General features: G+C 32.4%; 1 protein-coding gene and 1 long non-coding RNA gene across 2 annotated transcripts; both read right to left on the reverse strand.

Annotated features, from left to right (window-relative positions):
- Positions 1–1,184: 1,184 nt before the first annotated feature.
- On the reverse strand, positions 1,185–8,242 carry LOC134715355 (uncharacterized). The gene is made up of 4 exons (XR_010106673.1): positions 8,174–8,242; positions 7,645–7,712; positions 6,891–6,955; positions 1,185–6,573 (listed from the first exon to the last, which is right to left on the reverse strand). It is a non-coding gene; the product is annotated as an uncharacterized LOC134715355 (long non-coding RNA).
- A 1,566-nt stretch (positions 8,243–9,808) lies between these two features.
- On the reverse strand, positions 9,809–19,351 carry LOC134716644 (uncharacterized). Its single transcript, XM_063579653.1, has 3 exons — positions 19,322–19,351; positions 10,408–11,648; positions 9,809–10,049 (listed from the first exon to the last, which is right to left on the reverse strand). The coding sequence occupies exons 1-2, from the start codon at positions 19,349–19,351 to the stop codon at positions 10,497–10,499; spliced, it is 1,182 nt and encodes a 393-aa protein (XP_063435723.1). The 3' UTR covers positions 9,809–10,049; positions 10,408–10,496.
- Between the last annotated feature and the right edge of the window lie 1,341 nt (positions 19,352–20,692).

A 20,692-nucleotide genomic window follows, 5' to 3' on the forward strand; every position in this document is an offset into this window, starting at 1 on the left:
TGGCGTTTATAGTTAGCTGTCTATGTGGTATGGGCTGTAGTCATTATTGATGGCTGTACAGTGACCTATAGTTGTGAATTTCTGTCATTTTGTCTCTTGTGTAGAGTTGTCTCATTGGCAATCATACCACATCTTTTTTATACTAACTTAATTTCAATAAATTTGGTCAAGCGGTATCATGAAAACCCATATTTAAGCGGTAACTAGGGCATTTCTTGTTCAACTTTAATGTCAAAACCATTAACATCTTACTTTCCCTCAATTTTGTGATCCATGAAATTAATGCCTTGATATTTCAAAGATTTGTTCAAGCTGTACTTTACCTGGGAGTGGAAATTATAGTACTAACAGAAGTACATAGGGATGGATGGACATGTGCATCACTATACGTATACCGCTCTTTATAGCAGTTGTATTATCATAGGTTTTGTCAAATTTATTATACATATGAGCCTATTCACACACAAAAAATATATAAATAAGTCTAAATTGAAAACAACGTTCAAACATGATTGCGTTGGATAAAAACTGCAATTTTTTATGTGTGTGTATGCAAAACAAATTTCTTAATAGAAGGCTCTAAGTACAGATCAAACAGCATTTTCAAAAAGACCAAAAAAGTGAAAAAGTATATTTTAAGAAAACGCACTTGACTTAAGCAGGTTGAACAAAGCATGTTCTTAAACCCTGCTGCCTGCCATTTGCAATTGCCAAATAAACAGCTCACCAGATCTTTAGAGGAATTATATATACAGAATGTATTGTCAGCCTTTTATCACCATTACTGCTGGTGATCTGATGGATGAAATCTATTGTAGAGTCGTCACTGGTTCAGACATACTTATATTTAAAATATATACAATATTACCTTTACTTATTTCCCTCAAATATATACCAGTTGGCTTAACAAAACAAATGTTTGAATTGTTTTAGATATGTCATTTCATGGCCTTAAATAGCTGACTATTTAGTATGGGTTTTGCTCATTGTTGAAGGCAGTACCGTGACCTATGGTTGTTAGTGTCATTTGGTCTCTTGAGGAGAGTTGAGCCTAAATGGCAATCATACCACATCATATTTTTATCAATAACTCAGACAGCTTGAAGGACATAGGATCGTAAATAAGTCTTCTTTCCACTAAATACATTTAACTTTAACTTCTTAAAGAAAAACACAACACAAACTTATGTTTGTTGACTAGCTCAAGTACAGCATATTGTGAGCTGCCATTTTATAAGACAAATTATCAATATAAACATACATTATACAATATGAATTCAATAACTTGTATCAGTACTAGAGAAATAATCTTAAGTCAACCTTATGCATTTGAATAACTATATGTATACCCTATACGCTCATATCTATTATAAGGCATAAATGAATACAATATATATAGTGTTGCCGATAGCCCAGCAAGCATAGTGGACAACGAAATTTATCAAATAATTACATACATGTGTCTTAATATATAAATATATGAACAAAAACAATAACCACATTTATTCCTAATAATAAAAACCTTGAAATATACTTGAAATATACTATAAGGTACAATTTAGCTAGAAAAAGTAAACCTTGTACAAACAAGAGATATAATATGGTTGACATGAATGTAAACTGGATAACTGAACAAATAAATAACTCGATCATGAACGACCTCGCCGGCCAGGAACAACCAAACAAACCCAATAATGGGAAACTGGAAACCTGGGTCCGACCCAAGGGTCTGGAAACCGTCATATATGCTCCGACCCTTTGAATGCGACAAGTCGTCTCACGAGACATACTCGGACGTATATATTGTTTTGTTTTGTTTGTAAATGTAAGTAAAAATGAAATCTTGTCTTGAGGACTACAACTATAAAATACATGGTACAAAAGTTAAAATACGATTATGTTTGTATATATAATAGCCATTCCACCTACATAGAAATTAATTTAATATCAAAATACAAAATTATACAATTCTTTGTTCTTTCAACATCCATAACAATACAATGTTCAAAGTTCAAGTTAGAACTAAAATACATAAAGATGTCACTTTAAATTTACAACTAAATTATTTAGCTGCTAAAATTCCTATGCCTACATGTACATGTATTACACATACGCAAGAAGACAATCAATTCCTGTTATACTTTTATGATTAGGGAATTATTATACATACAATATACATGAATACAACAACAACTAAACATATACACATAAAGAAAATCATTATAATGATAATTAATGAAGTAACACTGGACACTTTTGATTTGCAAAACACTCATTTAAAACCAGATAAAATCAATATGAAGTGGAAAAATGTTTTGAAACTATTTATTTGGAGGAACTGTCTCAAGAGGTATACTTTGGACACTATAATAAAGGAGAGAACTATTCAAAACAAAACACATGATCATGAAACTTGACACTCTGGGAAGAAAGTGAAGGTTTTCAAAATATTTCCAAGCATAATTCTATGAAACACGAGCAAAATTTAATTATAAGGCATCATGCTACTAAATACCTAAATAACAACTAATCTGCTTCCACTATATAAAAATAAATGGTGTCAATGCGACCATAGGGACAGAGGTGATGCCCCTGCTAGCTTATAATGTTATAAAGGGACATAACTCAAGAACCATAAAAGTGAAGATGTCAAAATTTGAACTCAAACTGAGTTAAGTGGTAATAAGCATAATATATACATTTCATAAAATTAAGTTAAGGCAAACTTAAATTAAGAGAACAGAAACGAAAACATTCAGGAATTTTTCCATTTGTAAAGGCATAACCCTAGAATGGTAATCCAAGTGCTTGGAAGCACAGAGAATATTAAAGATAACTTTAATTTACCTATCTATTTTTGGGGAGGTTTTGTATTTACAAAAATTGTTGACAGACGAACAAAGTGAAAACTGTAGGGCTCCCACATTCTCACAGGGGAGCCCTCATGATGTCCGTTTTGAGATATTGAAATTGTGATGATTTGTTTCTACCAAAGTAATAAAAGAGTATTTAATATCCAAACAATAACAGAAAAAGCAAAACTTTTGAATTGTTTGTAAACACAGCACTTTTAATTGGCAGAGAAAACTAGTGTATCTTTTTGGTTGGGGTTTAGAAGTGTAAAGAAAAGAAGTTCAAGACACAGAAGCCAACTTTCTGGAAATCTATTTTTTTATACATGACCGACTGAAAATAAAAATCCTCTTTTTGTCAAGTAAACAAATACCAATTCCTAGTATGCAGCTATATACTGGTGATTTCTTTAAATTGGCATACATGATCTTTAAACAGATTCAAGCCTGATGTAATTTTTAAAAAAAGAGGTCAATGAATTCATTTTCATGTTAAATCAGTCAAAAAATGGGTCTTTTCCTGATATATAAATATTTGACATGGCTAAAAGTAACATTAGACAGTAGCAATGTCATTATCTCCCCTGTTACTGTATCGTATGCCCTTCACAGCAAACTTAAATCATTCTCTGTATAGATCTTGAGGAACCTTAGCTTTCAAAAAGTTACAGCAAGTTAAGTTATCATTTAAAGGTGCATAAACTAAAATTATTAAAGTATTTTACCCTTATAACAATACTTGATCGCGTGTTGTAGTAATTTATTAGAATGATCTACTAAATGGTGAAGTGATAATTTGCACGTCACAATGTCAAGGGGAGTAATTATAAATAGAAAATGAGAGTTGGTATGCAAGTAAACTTTAAAAAGAATGTTAAATAAAATTTGTTGAATAATTTCTAATCAAATTTTGCAGAGGTACATGCTTCCAATTGGCTTCCCTCAGAGTTACATACTTCTAAATTGGGACCTCTCTGCCAGGGGTACTGCTTCTAACTAGCTTTAGCAGACAGAGGTTTATATGTACTGCTTCCAATCAGCTTCGCAACAAGACAGAGGGTGTGCTCCCAATTAGCTTCACTAAGAGGTACATACTTCCAATTGGCTTCGCTCAGACAACCATACTACTTCCAGTGCTGTAATGGTATGGATTTGCAAGTCAATACTACTTCTATTGTTGAAATGGTACATAATTGCAATTAATTGTCGTCCAAATTTGCAAAAACATATTTTATTCAACATTCTTAATCCAGTTTACTGTCATACCTTCACTCACTCTCTATTTGTAATTTCTTCTTATGGTGACAAATTGTGAAGAACACATTATCACTTGGGAGATGGAAATTTTCATTCCTACTACTTTTGCAGTCAGGATTCTTCTAAGTCAAAATTATCTCCCCTTATTTTTCAATCATAAAAATGAAAGCCAATTTATTGACATTTACTGAAATCAAATCTGACAGCCTTTGCATAAGTTGATTAGTGTATACCCCTACCCCTTATATTCAATTTTTTGGATCAAAGAAACAATTGTTTATCATTTAAAGACTTTCTTTACAGTTATCCAATTTGCAGAGGACATGGGACATTGACCAGCATATTACTGTTCTGCTTAGTTTAAAACAAGGAGTTTGATTTAGGCCTATCTAAAGAATTGGGACAAAAATTTTCCTGTAAAATTCCTACACTGGCATAACTTCTTTTTATTAAGAGGAGATAATCACAAATTCTGATAACCAAGTTGATTTTATCCCATTTCACCATATATTAACAGCTAGGGGGCTTGTTATTTTATGTACATGTTTTATATAAAATAGGGGTGCTTCTAAACAATTCTAATTTTGTCCACCAAATTAAAAGCAATTTTGCCATCAATAATTCTTTCTGGATGGAAAAGTTACACAGCATACCACACAGTTAGAAAATGGTCCAAGGCGATGCATGACTAAAAATAAGTTCAGGTCAATATAGGCTGTAACACATATTTACATATAAAAGTGCATATAGAAGCTTTAGGAAAGAAAAAATTGTTTCTTTTTGGTTATTTCTATGCTTAATTGACATGATACAAAAAGTCTGAGTACAATAAGACTTTTGCATTGAACTTTTTTTGCAGACAGTGTACTTTGATGCAAATCTTATTTTTATTTTTTAGTGGAAATTCTGATAACTTTCATGTAATCTTATTCTCAACAGGCATATATTTGAACCATTAACTATCTTACAGGAGAAGAAAAAAGTTTCATGTGAATTCAATAAAATACAAAATTTTACATTACATTAAGTACACAAATGATTGTTTTACACAAACTTTTATTTTACATTCCTTGAAAGTAAAATGTTTCATCAATATTCTACAATTTTTTGGACTTGGGGTAACTCAATGAATGAAAAATTAAATAAATGCTTTGTAAAACAGTTCATTTACTCTGGTAGTGCTCAAATTACAATAGTTTTACAGTGTAATCCATTAAAAAACATGTATATGATGCAAGTAGAAATAATGAACACATGTACACTACACAACTTGTAAAAACAGCAATAAAAACTTTTGAAAGGATTAATTTATACAGAACCCCAAAGTTTGCCCATGCTACTGCCGTGTGAAGTTTGCAGTAAAAACTCAAATAAATTTACCAATAAAATGTGGAAAGAAGAAATAAAATTTTTTTTTTTCTTAATCAAAAAGATAATTATGTTCTCATTTCTATTTTTCATAACATTAGAAAGGAAGGTTTTTAAGCTGTTACTGGTCAAATATTATCAGTGAGATACAAAAAATTGAATACCAAGTTTTGCTTTTGATCACTATCTTTGGAAATAAAACTATGCTTCTGCTTTTATTTTTTGACAAAACAACCTTAGTCAATTTACTAACAAAATACTAAAAAATGAAGAAGAGAATGTCTAAGTTTAATATTGGTCAACACTTAAGAAACTTAAAGTATGAGGCTTTACCTCCCCTTGACCCTGTTAGACTTATGATCAATTACAACTGAGTCAAGTACCTGTAGCAATAGACTTGATATTTAGTCAGGAAATGTCCGTGACTGGTAGTAAATAAGGATTACTCATATATTGCTACAAGCAATCTCTTGAATGTATCATTATACATATATATCCATATAAAACCATTGCTATACTTAAATTTTGTTATCTTTAGATTCTCCATTCCTAACCAATTAATGTAAATGTTAACTTGATATTAAAAACCATTTTATATGAAGAGCAACAAGTAATATAAATCAAAAGCATTTAATGGTGGAGAGAGAAATAAAGTTGAGTGAAAATTCAAAACACAATACATTAACCTTTAATAATTTAAACTTCCACTCTTGTAGAAAATGGAGAATCTTTACATTAATTATTTTACTACATTCTTTCTCTTATTTATGCAAGATTTATATGGTCCGTTTATATTGGAAACTGTTTGGTACAGTTAGAAAGACCCAAAAAGAAATATGGTCACTCTTGGTCTATAATCTTCAGACTTGCAGTAAAATACATGTAAAAGTAAGGCATCTGTTTGGTAGTGCAGGATACTCAGGCAGGATATACAGATTTGCAGTCATGTCAGTGTCAGAATGTGGATTTAAATCTTATGTCTTCTGAAGAGAGAGAGCCCAGCTGTCAACGTGTTAAGAATCTTCACAACGTCTCTAATTTAGGAGTATGGAGAAATAATCACACATTTATATCCTTCAGCCACAGTAATTAATATCTGAAAAAGAATAACACTTTTCAATTTTCTGTCATATTTTCAGAAATTGTAATAGGCAACAAATAGCAATTAAAATGGGAATAACTTTATTTCTTTATTGAAATGTTTGAAAAGCACTTTACGCCAATATGGGCCAATGGCTTAAAACTTTATACAATTAAAGCAGAGAAACTTTTCCAAAATAATAATTTTTCCTTTCCTAAAACTTGACATGTCAATCCAGAAAACATTAAATTGTAAAAACATTATAAAAATCATGAGAATTTACATGATCTTAATAGAAAATTTTATAAATCTATAAAATAGTTCTTTCTTACTTTTAAAAGTCCATTCATATAGCCATTTCCAACATCAATATGCACAGACAAGCTGTAATGCTAACCTGAAAAATAAAAAGCTTAGTCATTGAAAATAGTAAAAAAAGAATCACTATTGTTATGTATACTTAAGTACATTCTATAGAAATATATGATATATAACATCTCAAGGTGAAAAAAAGATGCAGAGAACACATCAATGTGACAATAATTGCTTCAATCCACTTCATTTGAACTTTGGTGGATAGTTGTCTCATCAGCAATCATACCTTATTTTATAACTATACATGGGAAAACAATCTCTGTAAATGAGTCTCGGTCAGAGGAGTTGTGTTTAGAAATTTTCTAATGATCACCATACTTAAAATTGTGAAAGATTTCCCATAACTTCTTTCAAAATCGTCAAATTGAAATGGTGGTACATTATGGTCAACTACACATGATGGAAAACAATTTGACCAAGTATGGTGTCTTTCCGTCTAATCGCAAACCCTCGACATCCTTAGACTTCAATGAAAACCACAAGTCTAGTTTTTGTCTTAAACGTCACAGTCTTAACAAAATTTAAGGGCATTTACGTGATCTGTAATTAATGAATAACAGGCTATTATTTGAACTAGGGGAACTATTTTTTAATTATGACATTTGCATTATTTCTTATGCTTGAAATTTAAAATAAATTCCATGGTTATTTGGTATTATGATTTTTGAGCGGTTCTTAAGTTCATAAACCTATGCAATGGTTCTTTCTTACCTCAAAAGTCCACTCCAATAATAATTCTAAAACTCTATTCATACTAAAATGCAGTAATCATTGCTAGCCTGAAAAGTAAAATGTTTAGTAAATCAAAAGTTCTTGCAAAATATATAAAATCAATGTTGGAATATGGTTTGTAATATGATTGTGGATTTCCTTATTTTCTTTGGCACTAATTGGTATTTTTGTTGGTACTTTATTTCATGGTTTAGCCAAAATCTGCATACATTAGTCGTTGCAATGACATGTCTAATCAGTTCAAATTTTTAGAACCTTCAGCCAACAAAAATAAAAGAATTGAACTCTTACACCATTAGGCCTAGTGCATGTTTTTTCCCCCTGTAAACTTATTTTTTGTTGATAAAATTTGTTTAAATAGAGGAAATTTTATTTTATACAGATTTGTATATGAAGACGTCTTAACACACTGATAAAATATATTTTTGTGTGTTGCACTTTAATTAATTGTGAATGTGCAAAATTACAAAACTGGGTGTTGCCTTATAGATCATACATATATACGTACTTGTATTTAAGATATATTATACCACAAGTCTTACTCCCCTTCATGAAAACATTGGCACTGTTTTATAACCTAAAATGGAATTAAATTGACACAAATTATATATTTTATAAATTTGATAAATTGCCAGCCTTAATTATTATTTATTCTGAATTCTGATTGCGTAATAGTGAGTTATCTCCCACTGAAAGAAACATTCTTGCTGTTTATTGTACTAGTCTCCCTTGAGATCAAAATTCTTTCAGAATTTACTTTTCATGGTATAAAATTTTATTTGTGTACTGAAAAAACATTTATTAAACTGATAAATATCAATTTTTTGTGTGTTGTAAATGTGCAAAATAACAAAAATGTGTGTTGCCTTATACTGTGGATTCATTTATTTTTGTGGGTATCAATTTTCGTGGATTGCTGAAAACTTGCATTTTCGTGGACATTTGATTTCATGGTTTTGTAAATCTCTGTATGCAAAGCCTATTGCAAATATGTAATTCGTTGAACATTGGAATTCGTGGTTCACCTGTACCCACGAAATCCACGAAAATTGGTATCCAACGAATAATAATGAATCCACAGTAGATAATCCTTATAAACTTTATCGCATTTTTCCTGAAAATGTACAGAATACTTGCATTATTTCTTTCATGACAAAGCCTCAGACTTGGTTGAAGATCAATATAATAATTAATCTTCATTCCAGCTGCTATCCTTGCTGTTTGCTGCTTACATGGCAAAGCCTTGGACTTGGTTGAAGATCTAAGTAAACTTGCTGCTCATCTGCCATCTGGACTGAAACTTGGGACTGGCCGGTTTCTGGAACAAAAACTAAAAATTATAAGTTAGATTATATCTATAAGGCTGCTGTTGGTCAATATAAATGAAATAGACTAGTAATATTCCTTCAAGCTTAAAATCCTGACCTGCATCAATGGGGCCATTTTCAGTGTCTTATCTGGTGAACAATTGAAATTTTGTTGGAACTTAATTTGGTGGTTTAGCCAAAGCCTGCACACAAGTCTTTACAATGACATCGGTGTGATCAATTAAAAATTTTAGAACCTTAAGTCGACAAAAAAACACCATTTGACCTCAAATTTACAACTTTAAGCCTAGTGCAAGTTTTTCCCTGTAAAATTATTTTATGATGATAAAATTTGTTAATATAGAGGAATTATATACTTACATGTATTTTAGATATATTATACCCCAAGTCTTTAACTGATCCCCTTCATGAAAACATTGGCACTGTTTTATAACCTAAAAAAAGGAATTAATGTTGACACAAATTATATATTTTACAAATTTGTTAAATTGCCAGCCTAAGTTTTTATCATTAATTTATTCTGTATTCTGATTGCATTATAGTAAGTTATCTCCCACTGGACGAGATATTCTTGCTGTTTATTGTACTAAGTAAGTCTCCCTTGAAGTAAAAATGCTATCAGGATGGACTTTTCATGGTATAAAATTTTATTCATGTCCCAGAAAACATTTATCAAACTGATAAACATCTATTTTTGTGTGTTGTAAATGTACAAAATAACAAAAATGTGTGTTGCCTTATAGACAATCCTGATAGACTATCACATTTTCCCTGATAATGTACTGAATTAATTGGCTTTAATATACTTGCATTATTTCTTTCATGACAAAGCCTCAGACTTAGTTGAAGATCAATGTAATAATTAATCTTCAATCCAGCTGCTATCCTTGCTGCTTGCTGCTTACATGGCAAAGCCTTGGACTTGGTTGAAGATCTAATTCATCCTTCATAGAGTTGTCACTCATCTGTCATCTTGACTGACACTTGGTCCTTCCTTTAAGCTTCTTTCCAGATCTTTATCAATGGCGCAATTTTCTGTGTCTCTGCTCTTTTTGCCTATAATTCATTAACCATTTTCATTTTTATTTGTATCAATTTTGAACAAACAATCTCAACAGTCATATTTTCCCAATTAAAATGTTAATAATTATGTAAATATCCAAATTGTCAATATTAAGAATATATTTGTTGTAATAACTTCAGAAATAAATGTGATGCATGTTTTATTTCAAATCCTAAATTAGGGGATCATTCTATTTACAATTACAATGAATCTTTTAAAATAATATTTCTTTAGATATTATAAAAAATTATGGACAATTTTGTCATAAATTTCAAGTGGTCTTTAAAACGAATTTACCTAATAATTTTTTTCAAATAGTTTTAAACACAATTGTAATGACCAAATACTTACATCATCATATCTGGCAAATAAAATGAAACAATTTTCCTTCAGGTCTAGTACTGAACTTTCATCTGGGCTCCTCCATCTGTAATACAAACTTAAATCATCTTAATACAAGACAAACATGCAGACAATCTTATCTTAACATACCTTTCCTTCTTGATCCTTGGGATGCCACCTAGAGGAAACTTGGACAAAAAGGCATACAAATATATACACAATCTTATCTTAACATACCTTTCCTTCTTGATCCTTGGGATGCCACCTAGAGGAAACTTGGACAAAAAGGCATACAAACATATACACAATCTTATGTTAACATACCTTTCCTTCTTGATCCTTGGGACGCCACCTAGAGGAAACTTGGACAAAAAGGCATACAAACATATACACAATCTTATCTTAACATACCTTTCCTTCTTGATCCTTGGGACGCCACCTAGAGGAAACTTGGACAAAAAGGCATACAAACATATACACAATCTTATCTTAACATACCTTTCCTTCTTGATCCTTGGGACGCCACCTAGAGGAAACTTGGACAAAAAGGCATACAAACATATACACAATCTTAACTTAACATACCTTTCCTTCTTGATCCTTGGGACGCCACCTAGAGGAAACTTGGACAAAAAGGCATACAAACATATACACAATCTTATCTTAACATACCTTTCTTTCTTGATCCTTGGGACGCCACCTAGAGGAAACTTGGACAAAAAGGCATACAAACATATACACAATCTTATCTTAACATACCTTTCCTTCTTGATCCTTGGGACGCCACCTAGAGGAAACTTGGACAAAAAGGCATACAAACATATACACAATCTTATCTTAACATACCTTTCCTTCTTGATCCTTGGGACGCCACCTAGAGGAAACTTGGATAAAAAGGCATACAAACATATACACAATCTTATCTTAACATACCTTTCCTTCTTGATCCTTGGGACGCCACCTAGAGGAAACTTGGACAAAAAGGCATACAAACATATACACAATCTTATCTTAACATACCTTTCCTTCTTGATCCTTGGGACGCCACCTAGAGGAAACTTGGACAAAAAGGCATACAAACATATACACAATCTTATCTTAACATACCTTTCCTTCTTGATCCTTGGGACGCCACCTAGAGGAAACTTGGACAAAAAGGCATACAAACATATACACAATCTTATCTTAACATACCTTTCCTTCTTGATCCTTGGGACGCCACCTAGAGGAAACTTGGACAAAAAGGCATACTAACATCTACACAATCTTATCTTAACATACCTTTCCTTCTTGATCCTTGGGACGCCACCTAGAGGAAACTTGGACAAAAAGGCATACAAACATATACACAATCTTATCTTAACATACCTTTTCTTCTTGATCCTTGAGACGCCACCTAGAGGAAACTTGGACAAAAAGGCATACAAACATATACACAATCTTATCTTAACATACCTTTCCTTCTTGATCCTTGGGACGCCACCTAGAGGAAACTTGGACAAAAAGGCATACAAACATATACACAATCTTATCTTAACATACCTTTCCTTCTTGATCCTTGGGACGCCACCTAGAGGAAACTTGGACAAAAAGGCATACAAACATCTACACAATCTTATCTTAACATACCTTTCCTTCTTGATCCGTGGGACGCCACCTAGAGGAAACTTGAACAAAAAGGCATACTAACATCTACACAATCTTATCTTAACATACCTTTCCTTCTCGATCCTTGGGACGCCACCTAGAGGAAACTTGAACAAAAAGGCATACAAACATATACACAATCTTATCTTAACATACCTTTCCTTCTCGATCCTTGGGACGCCACCTAGAGGAAACTTGGACAAAAAGGCATACAAACATATACACAATCTTATCTTAACATACCTTTCCTTCTTGATCCTTGGGACGCCACCTAGAGGAAACTTGGACAAAAAGGCATACAAACATATACACAATCTTATCTTAACATACCTTTCCTTCTTGATCCTTGGGACGCCACCTAGAGGAAACTTGGACAAAAAGGCATACAAACATATACACAATCTTATCTTAACATACCTTTCCTTCTTGATCCTTGGGACGCCACCTAGAGGAAACTTGGACAAAAAGGCATACAAACATATACACAATCTTATCTTAACATACCTTTCCTTCTGATCCTTGGTACGCCACCTAGAGGAAACTTGGACAAAAAGGCATACAAACATATACACAATCTTATCTTAACATACCTTTCCTTCTTGATCCTTGGGATGCCACCTAGAGGAAACTTGGACAAAAAGGCATACAAACATATACACAATCTTATCTTAACATACCTTTCCTTCTTGATCCTTGGGACGCCACCTAGAGGAAACTTGGACAAAAAGGCATACAAACATATACACAATCTTATCTTAACATACCTTTCCTTCTTGATCCTTGGGACGCCACCTAGAGGAAACTTGGACAAAAAGGCATACAAACATATACACAATCTTATCTTAACATACCTTTCCTTCTTGATCCTTGGGACGCCACCTAGAGGAAACTTGGACAAAAAGGCATACAAACAAATACACAATCTTATCTTAACATACCTTTCCTTCTTGATCCTTGGGACGCCACCTAGAGGAAACTTGGACAAAAAGGCATACAAACATATACACAATCTTATCTTAACATACCTTTCCTTCTTGATCCTTGGGACGCCACCTAGAGGAAACTTGGACAAAAAGGCATACAAACATATACACAATCTTATCTTAACATACCTTTCCTTCTTGATCCTTGGGACGCCACCTAGAGGAAACTTGGACAAAAAGGCATACAAACATATACACAATCTTATCTTAACATACCTTTCCTTCTTGATCCTTGGGACGCCACCTAGAGGAAACTTGGACAAAAAGGCATACAAACATATACACAATCTTATCTTAACATACCTTTCCTTCTTGATCCTTGGGACGCCACCTAGAGGAAACTTGGATAAAAAGGCATACAAACATATACACAATCTTATCTTAACATACCTTTCCTTCTTGATCCTTGGGACGCCACCTAGAGGAAACTTGGACAAAAAGGCATACAAACATATACACAATCTTATCTTAACATACCTTTCCTTCTTGATCCTTGGGACGCCACCTAGAGGAAACTTGGACAAAAAGGCATACAAACATATACACAATCTTATCTTAACATACCTTTCCTTCTTGATCCTTGGGACGCCACCTAGAGGAAACTTGGACAAAAAGGCATACAAACATATACACAATCTTATCTTAACATACCTTTCCTTCTTGATCCTTGGGACGCCACCTAGAGGAAACTTGGACAAAAAGGCATACAAACAAATACACAATCTTATCTTAACATACCTTTCCTTCTTGATCCTTGGGACGCCACCTAGAGGAAACTTGGACAAAAAGGCATACAAACATATACACAATCTTATCTTAACATACCTTTCCTTCTTGATCCTTGGGACACCACCTAGAGGAAACTTGGACAAAAAGGCATACAAACATATACACAATCTTATCTTAACATACCTTTCCTTCTTGATCCTTGGGACGCCACCTAGAGGAAACTTGGACAAAAAGGCATACAAACATATACACAATCTTATCTTAACATACCTTTCCTTCTTGATCCTTGGGACGCCACCTAGAGGAAACTTGGACAAAAAGGCATACAAACATATACACAATCTTATCTTAACATACCTTTCCTTCTTGATCCTTGGGACGCCACCTAGAGGAAACAAGGACAAAAAGGCATACAAACATATACACAATCTTATCTTAACATACCTTTCCTTCTTGATCCTTGGTATGCCACCTAGAGGAAACTTGGACAAAAAGGCATAAAAATATATACACAATCTTATCTTAACATACCTGTCCTTCTTGATTCTTGGGACACTACCTAGAGGAAACTTGGACAAAAAGGCATACAAATATATACACAATCTTATCTTAACATACCTTTCCTTCTTGATCCTTGGAAGGCCACCTAGAGGAAACTTGGACAAAAAGGCATACAAACATATACACAATCTTATCTTAACATACCTTTCCTTCTGATCCTTGATACGCCACCTAGAGGAAACAATGGACAAAAAGGCATACAAATATATACACAATCTTATCTTAACATACCTGCTGCCTGTCAGATCCTGGACATAACCTAGGACATAAAATGAAATAGATAACAATACTTCACTTTCAATTCTTTGAAGCATTAGGATTTGTATAGTTAACTATACAAATCCTTGTATGAAGTAACCAATAGAAAATGGAAATAAATTTAAAAATAAAGAAATACACCTATAGAAAATAGAAAGAAAAAAAAACCATACACATGAAAACATATAAAATGAAACGGATAAAATTAAAATAATAAAATGAAATAGATAAACATGCCAGACACTTTCAATTCTTTGAAGTTACCTATACTATATATTTTCTATAGGCTATAGAAAACAAAGAAAATTAAAAACCAATTGTTGAGTGAACAATTGAAGGTCTTTCCACAAGTAAGGATAATTTTGATATGAAAAAATTAAAATTTGATTATGAATGTTGATTCCAGCTTATTGTACCCCGATTCCAAAAATATATGGTTTCTATACAAACAAACAAAAAAGGAGATTTAATGTTTTGCTTTGAAAAATGTCACTTCCAGTACTGTTTGAGAGTTTACTTGACACTGATTTCAAAAATATATGATTCTATATACTTTTACATTAATTTAGTGAAAAAAATAGCTACTTCCAATTTAGAAAAGGTCACTTCCGGTTGTTTTTTCAAGGTTAAATGGATTTCAACATAATGCAAAAAGTCCAATGACTTTATTATCTATACATATGATTTATAAAAAGGCAAAGATCAAATTATAGAACGTAACAAGACCCAAAACAAGGGCCTCAAATCAAAAGACCCTATGTTTTAATAATATATGATAAATGAGTTATATAACCATTTCTGTAATTTAAGATAATACAGGGGAGAAAACTCTCATTTAGTGCAGACTTTGTACCCTTCCAACTCAAATTTATGTATTATTTTGAACATGACCTTGACCTTTGAACTTGATCTCATATTCATTTTTATGGAATCTCAAATCAAATGACCCTAGGCCTCTATCACTTATGGTTTCCAGTTACAAATACATTTCACTTATATCAAATACAAAAGGGGAAATAACTCTCATATATAATAGAATCTTTATAGGGCTTTGGTCAGAATTAAAAGAAAACATCCTAAAGGATGTAAAGAGCAAATTGGAAAAATAAGTGTGTCGGTTTCTTATGCAGTTGCAATGTTTTGGAAATAACAATAGGAACAGTGTTTTGGAAAAGTATTTGGTTACGCAGTACGAACTGTACAATATCATATTTTAGATATTTAAGCGACATCTTGCGAAACAACTCAACAGCTAGCTTAGGGATAAAATTATGCAGAAGAAAAAATATTAAAAAATAATCAGAAGAAAACCTATAGGTCTTTCCACACAACAATACACATGAAAATATATAAAACGAAATAGATGAACCAACCTCCATATCAATTATTTTAAGTAACCGATAGTAAAAAAACATACATGAAAAACATATAAAAGGAATTAGATAAACATTATTATTATTTACCTGGTGCTGGAATCTGAAACAAAAACAAAACAAAATAAGTTCAAAAATATCAAACAAAAGAAATATAAAACTTTTATAAAACAAGAATGTGTCCATAGTACACGGATGCCCTACTTGCACTATCATTTTCTATGTTCAGTGGACCGTGAAATTGGGGTCAAAATTATAATTTGGAATCATAGTTACAAAGATCATATCATAGGGAACATGTGTACTAAGTTTCAAGTTGATGTAACTTTAACTTTATCAAAAACTACCTTGACCAAAAACTTTAACCTGATCTTTACACTATCATTTTCTATGTTCAGTGGACCATGAAGTTGGGGTCGAAACTATAATTTGGCATTAAAATTAGAAAGATCATACCATGGGGAACATGTGTACTAAGTTTCAAGTTGATTGGACTTCAACTTCTTCAAAAACTACCTTGACCAAAAACTTTAACCTGAAGCGAACGGATGCACAGACGGATGAACGAACGAAAGAACGGAGGCACAGACCAGAAAACATAATGCCCCTCTACTATCGTAGGTGGGAAATAATTAGCTTCTTTAGCTTTTTCATTTTAAATACATAAAAAATTTGTAAGGGTCCCTTCCGTGGAACCCTGTGTCTATAGCCTTTTCTATAAATCGAAGGCTAAACAAAAATGATGGAAAAATTTATAAAATATTCCTCTCAATACTATCTTATGATTGTAAGAAGCTTCTGTCTAAATCTGGTTAAAAATCCAGGATATTTAATAAATCCTATAAAAGTTTAAAAAAACATTTTATCTGCAGACTGTATGTAATGTTAGATAAAGTCCATTTATTAGTAAAAAGCAGTAATTCTGGATACTATCTTATGATCATAAGCAAAGCTTCTTTCCAAGTTTGGTAGGAATCCAGGATAGTTTAAGAAAGTTATTAAAATTTCAACAAGAGTACACAGCATGAAATGTCTCGCCTTCTTAACTATAATCATTGATATTGTATTGACAGTCCCAAATATAAAGCTTTATTACAACTGTCACATAAACTTAACTTTAACCAAGAAAATTAGACATTGACCAATGAACCATGAAAATGAGGTCAAGGTCAGATGAACAATGACAGACAGGCATTTACCACTAACAATTCTTTCATACAACAAATATAATGACCTATTGCCTATACTTGAAGAAAATCGGACTAAAACACAAAAACTTAAAAATGAGCAATGAACAGTGAACATGAGGTCAAGGTCAAATAAAACCTGCGCGATTGACATATTGATCATAAAATATTTCCATACACCAAATATAGTTGACCTATTGCACATAGTATTAGAAAAAAGACCAAAACTCAAAAACTTAACTTTGACCACTGAATCATGAAAAAAAGGTCAAGGTCATGACACCTGCCAGCTAGACATGTACACCTTTTAATATTCCAGACACAAAATATAGTAGACCTATTGCATACAGTAAAAGAAAAACAGAATAAAACACAAACTAGAGGCTCTAAAGAGCCTGTGTCGCTCACCTTGGTCTATGTGAATATTAAACAAAGGAAGCAAATGGATTCATGACAAAGTTGTGTTTTGGTGATGGTGATGTGTTTGTACATCTTACTTTACTAAACAGTCTTGCTGCTTTCAATTATCTCTATCTATAATGAACTTGGCCCAGTAGTTTCAGTGGAAAATGTTAGTAAAAATTTACAAATTTAATGAAAATTGTTAAAAATTGACTATAAAGGACAATAACTCTGTAGGGGGTCAAATTGACCATTTCAGTCATGTTGACTTATTTGTAAATCTTACTTTGCTGAACATTATTGCTGGTTACAGTTTATCTCTATCTATAATAATATTCAAGATAATAACCAAAAACAGCAAAATTTCCTTAAAATTACCAATGCAGGGGCAGCAACCCAACAACTGGTTGTCTGATTCATCTGAAAATTTCTCAGCAGATAGATCTTGACCTAATAAACCATTTAACCCCATGTTAGATTTGCTCTAAATACTTTGGTTTTTGAGTTATAAGCCAAAAATTGAATTTTACCCCTGTGTTCTATTTTTAGCCATGGCAGCAATGAACCATGAAAATGAGGTCAAATTCAAATAAAACCTGTGCAACTGACAAAAAGATCATTAAATATTTCCATACACAAAATATAGTTGACCTATTGCATATAGTATTAGAAAAAAGACCAAAACTTAAAAACTGAACTTTGACCACTGTAACCATGAAAATGAGGTCAAGGTCAGATGACACCTGCCAGTTGGACATGTTCACTTAACAGTCCTTCCATACACCAACTATACTAGTCCTATTACTTACAGTATCTGAGATATGGATTCGACCACCAAAACTTAACCTTGTTCACTGATCCACAAAATAAGGTTGAGGTCAAGAGAAAAAAGTACAACAGGCATAAGGGGCATGCAAGGTACGCAAATACCAAATATAGTTATCCTATTACTTATAATAAGAGAGAATTTAACATTACAAAAATCATTTTTTTTTCCAAGTAGTCACTGAACCATGAAAATGAGGTCAAGAACATTGGACATGTGACTGACCGAAACTTAGTAACATACAAAGCATAAAGCATCCAGGTCTTCCACCTTATAAATATAAAGCTTTTAAGAAGTAAGCTGGACATTCATTTTGTGCAACACGTCTATTACTATACCATTAATTTGTAAACATGTTATCGTTAAGGATTATTAATTGAAAATCCACAGCCTTTCCCATTGTACTCTCATATTTGGTAATTCGATACTTGAATTATTACATGCATTGCTGGCAATGATTTCCTTAAAACAAGTTATCTAATTTAGTTATTGGTGAAAACAAATATTAATATGGATCAAAACAAGTACACCTTTTAAGGTGCACTCGATTGAAGTGACTCAACACAGTTTTTTGGCAACTTTAATAAAGGTTGACTTGTTGAGAACTTTTTGTAAAATAAACACTAGCACTTCATAGAAAAGCAAGTCATATAAATCTACGTTTAAAATTTTATAACAAAAATATCTGTATTAAAGTATGTGGATTTTCTATAAAATAATTTAAAATCTTAGCTTTAATATTTGCCACAAATTCCACCTTTTCTATTAAATGCAGTGAAACAGTAAACAATAATGCTTTACACGAAGTTTCCCCTTGGTATATGTACAAAATGGCTTATCTCTATTATTCAAATGTTAAATTTGTTGTTTTGATACTATTGCAATTTGAAAAGTTCGTATTAAACTGGCTGCAAAAGGGGTAATAAACCAGATTATTAAAGAAAGAATAACACCTACCTTAGCAAGAGACTTTCCAACCACGACCATAGTGACTGTGTAACTAGTAATTCGAAATGAAACCCCTCATGATAAATGTTCACAAATTAGAACAAAAGAACTTTTTCCGCCAAATCATAGTGCCCAATAAATAGCCGTGAGGTATTTTGTCTAATGAACCATGAAGCCTAAATACAGTATTGTAAAATATGTTCAAGTTCAAAACTCAAGTTTATCTTTCTAAAGCCATATAAAAAAATATACGCAAACTTCTGTGCATTGTGATTTTTAAGGTGCAAAGACACTAGAAAAAATAAATTAGGATCATTTTGTTTCGTTTTGTTTTTTGTTTGTTTGCAGAACAAATGCATTTTGCAGGGGCGGGTCCAGGCAAGGGCTTATCAGCATCGCAATAATGCATAAACATACATTAATACCAGAATTTTTTTAACATGTATATTTGTTATATTAATTATAGCATTTTGACTTCCCAAATTTAATTGGCATTTTATTTTTAAAAAACCGTAGAGGTATTGAAAAATATTGCTATTTATATCAATGAAGGGGCAAGGGGGTCCCAATAACAGCATAACACATCAAATTAATTTGGCTTAGCCTTATAACAGATAACAAGGAATTAAAATGGAAAAAAAAACAGATAACAGTAAATGAAATATTAAAATAAGTCAGGTCCTGGACTGATTGAAATATTATGCCGTCTCCGTCATATGAAAATAAAGCGCAATCCCTTCCGTTGCTAATTAACAATACAGAAGCAGGTCAACAATAAGTGATGCACAGTTAATTCACGGTGGGTATGGTTGTCCTGCGAGAGAACGTACTGTGCTGGTGATTCGGTCCTGACGGGTGCTGGTGGGTCCTGATTCTGTGCTGGTGGGTTTGTTTACATTGTATCAGAACGGCAATAAAACGACTGTTTTGTTGCTTAATTTTTCTCTGATGCGTCATAAGTACCATGCAAAGTATATTACAACAATATTATATTGCAAAAGTCGTGCAAGTTCGTTAAACGGAATTGTCCTGACGCGGTGCTGGTGATAAGAAAAACGGTCCTGGTTCTGTGCTCCTATGTCCTGGTTCTGTGCCTTTATATTTTAGTTAAAAGTGGCATATATTCAAGATCATTGATGCTGTACTGTAATGACTAATTAACTGTTGCCTGCTTTTTTGAAATTGACATTGTTGTGAATCCGTTTACTGTTATTATGCAAGAAGAAATACCCCTATTTTTTTTTATTTTTTTTTTTAAATAAACTGTAATCTTATTCATTGGCCTGTATGGAACCCTTTTTGCCCCCTTTTAAGATAAAGAAAATATGTTAACGATTTTCGGGATTACGATTATTTTGCAAGATCACCAAAATACTTATA

This window comes from Mytilus trossulus, chromosome 4, assembly GCF_036588685.1.
Source record: "Mytilus trossulus isolate FHL-02 chromosome 4, PNRI_Mtr1.1.1.hap1, whole genome shotgun sequence".
Taxonomy (NCBI): domain Eukaryota; kingdom Metazoa; phylum Mollusca; class Bivalvia; order Mytilida; family Mytilidae; genus Mytilus; species Mytilus trossulus.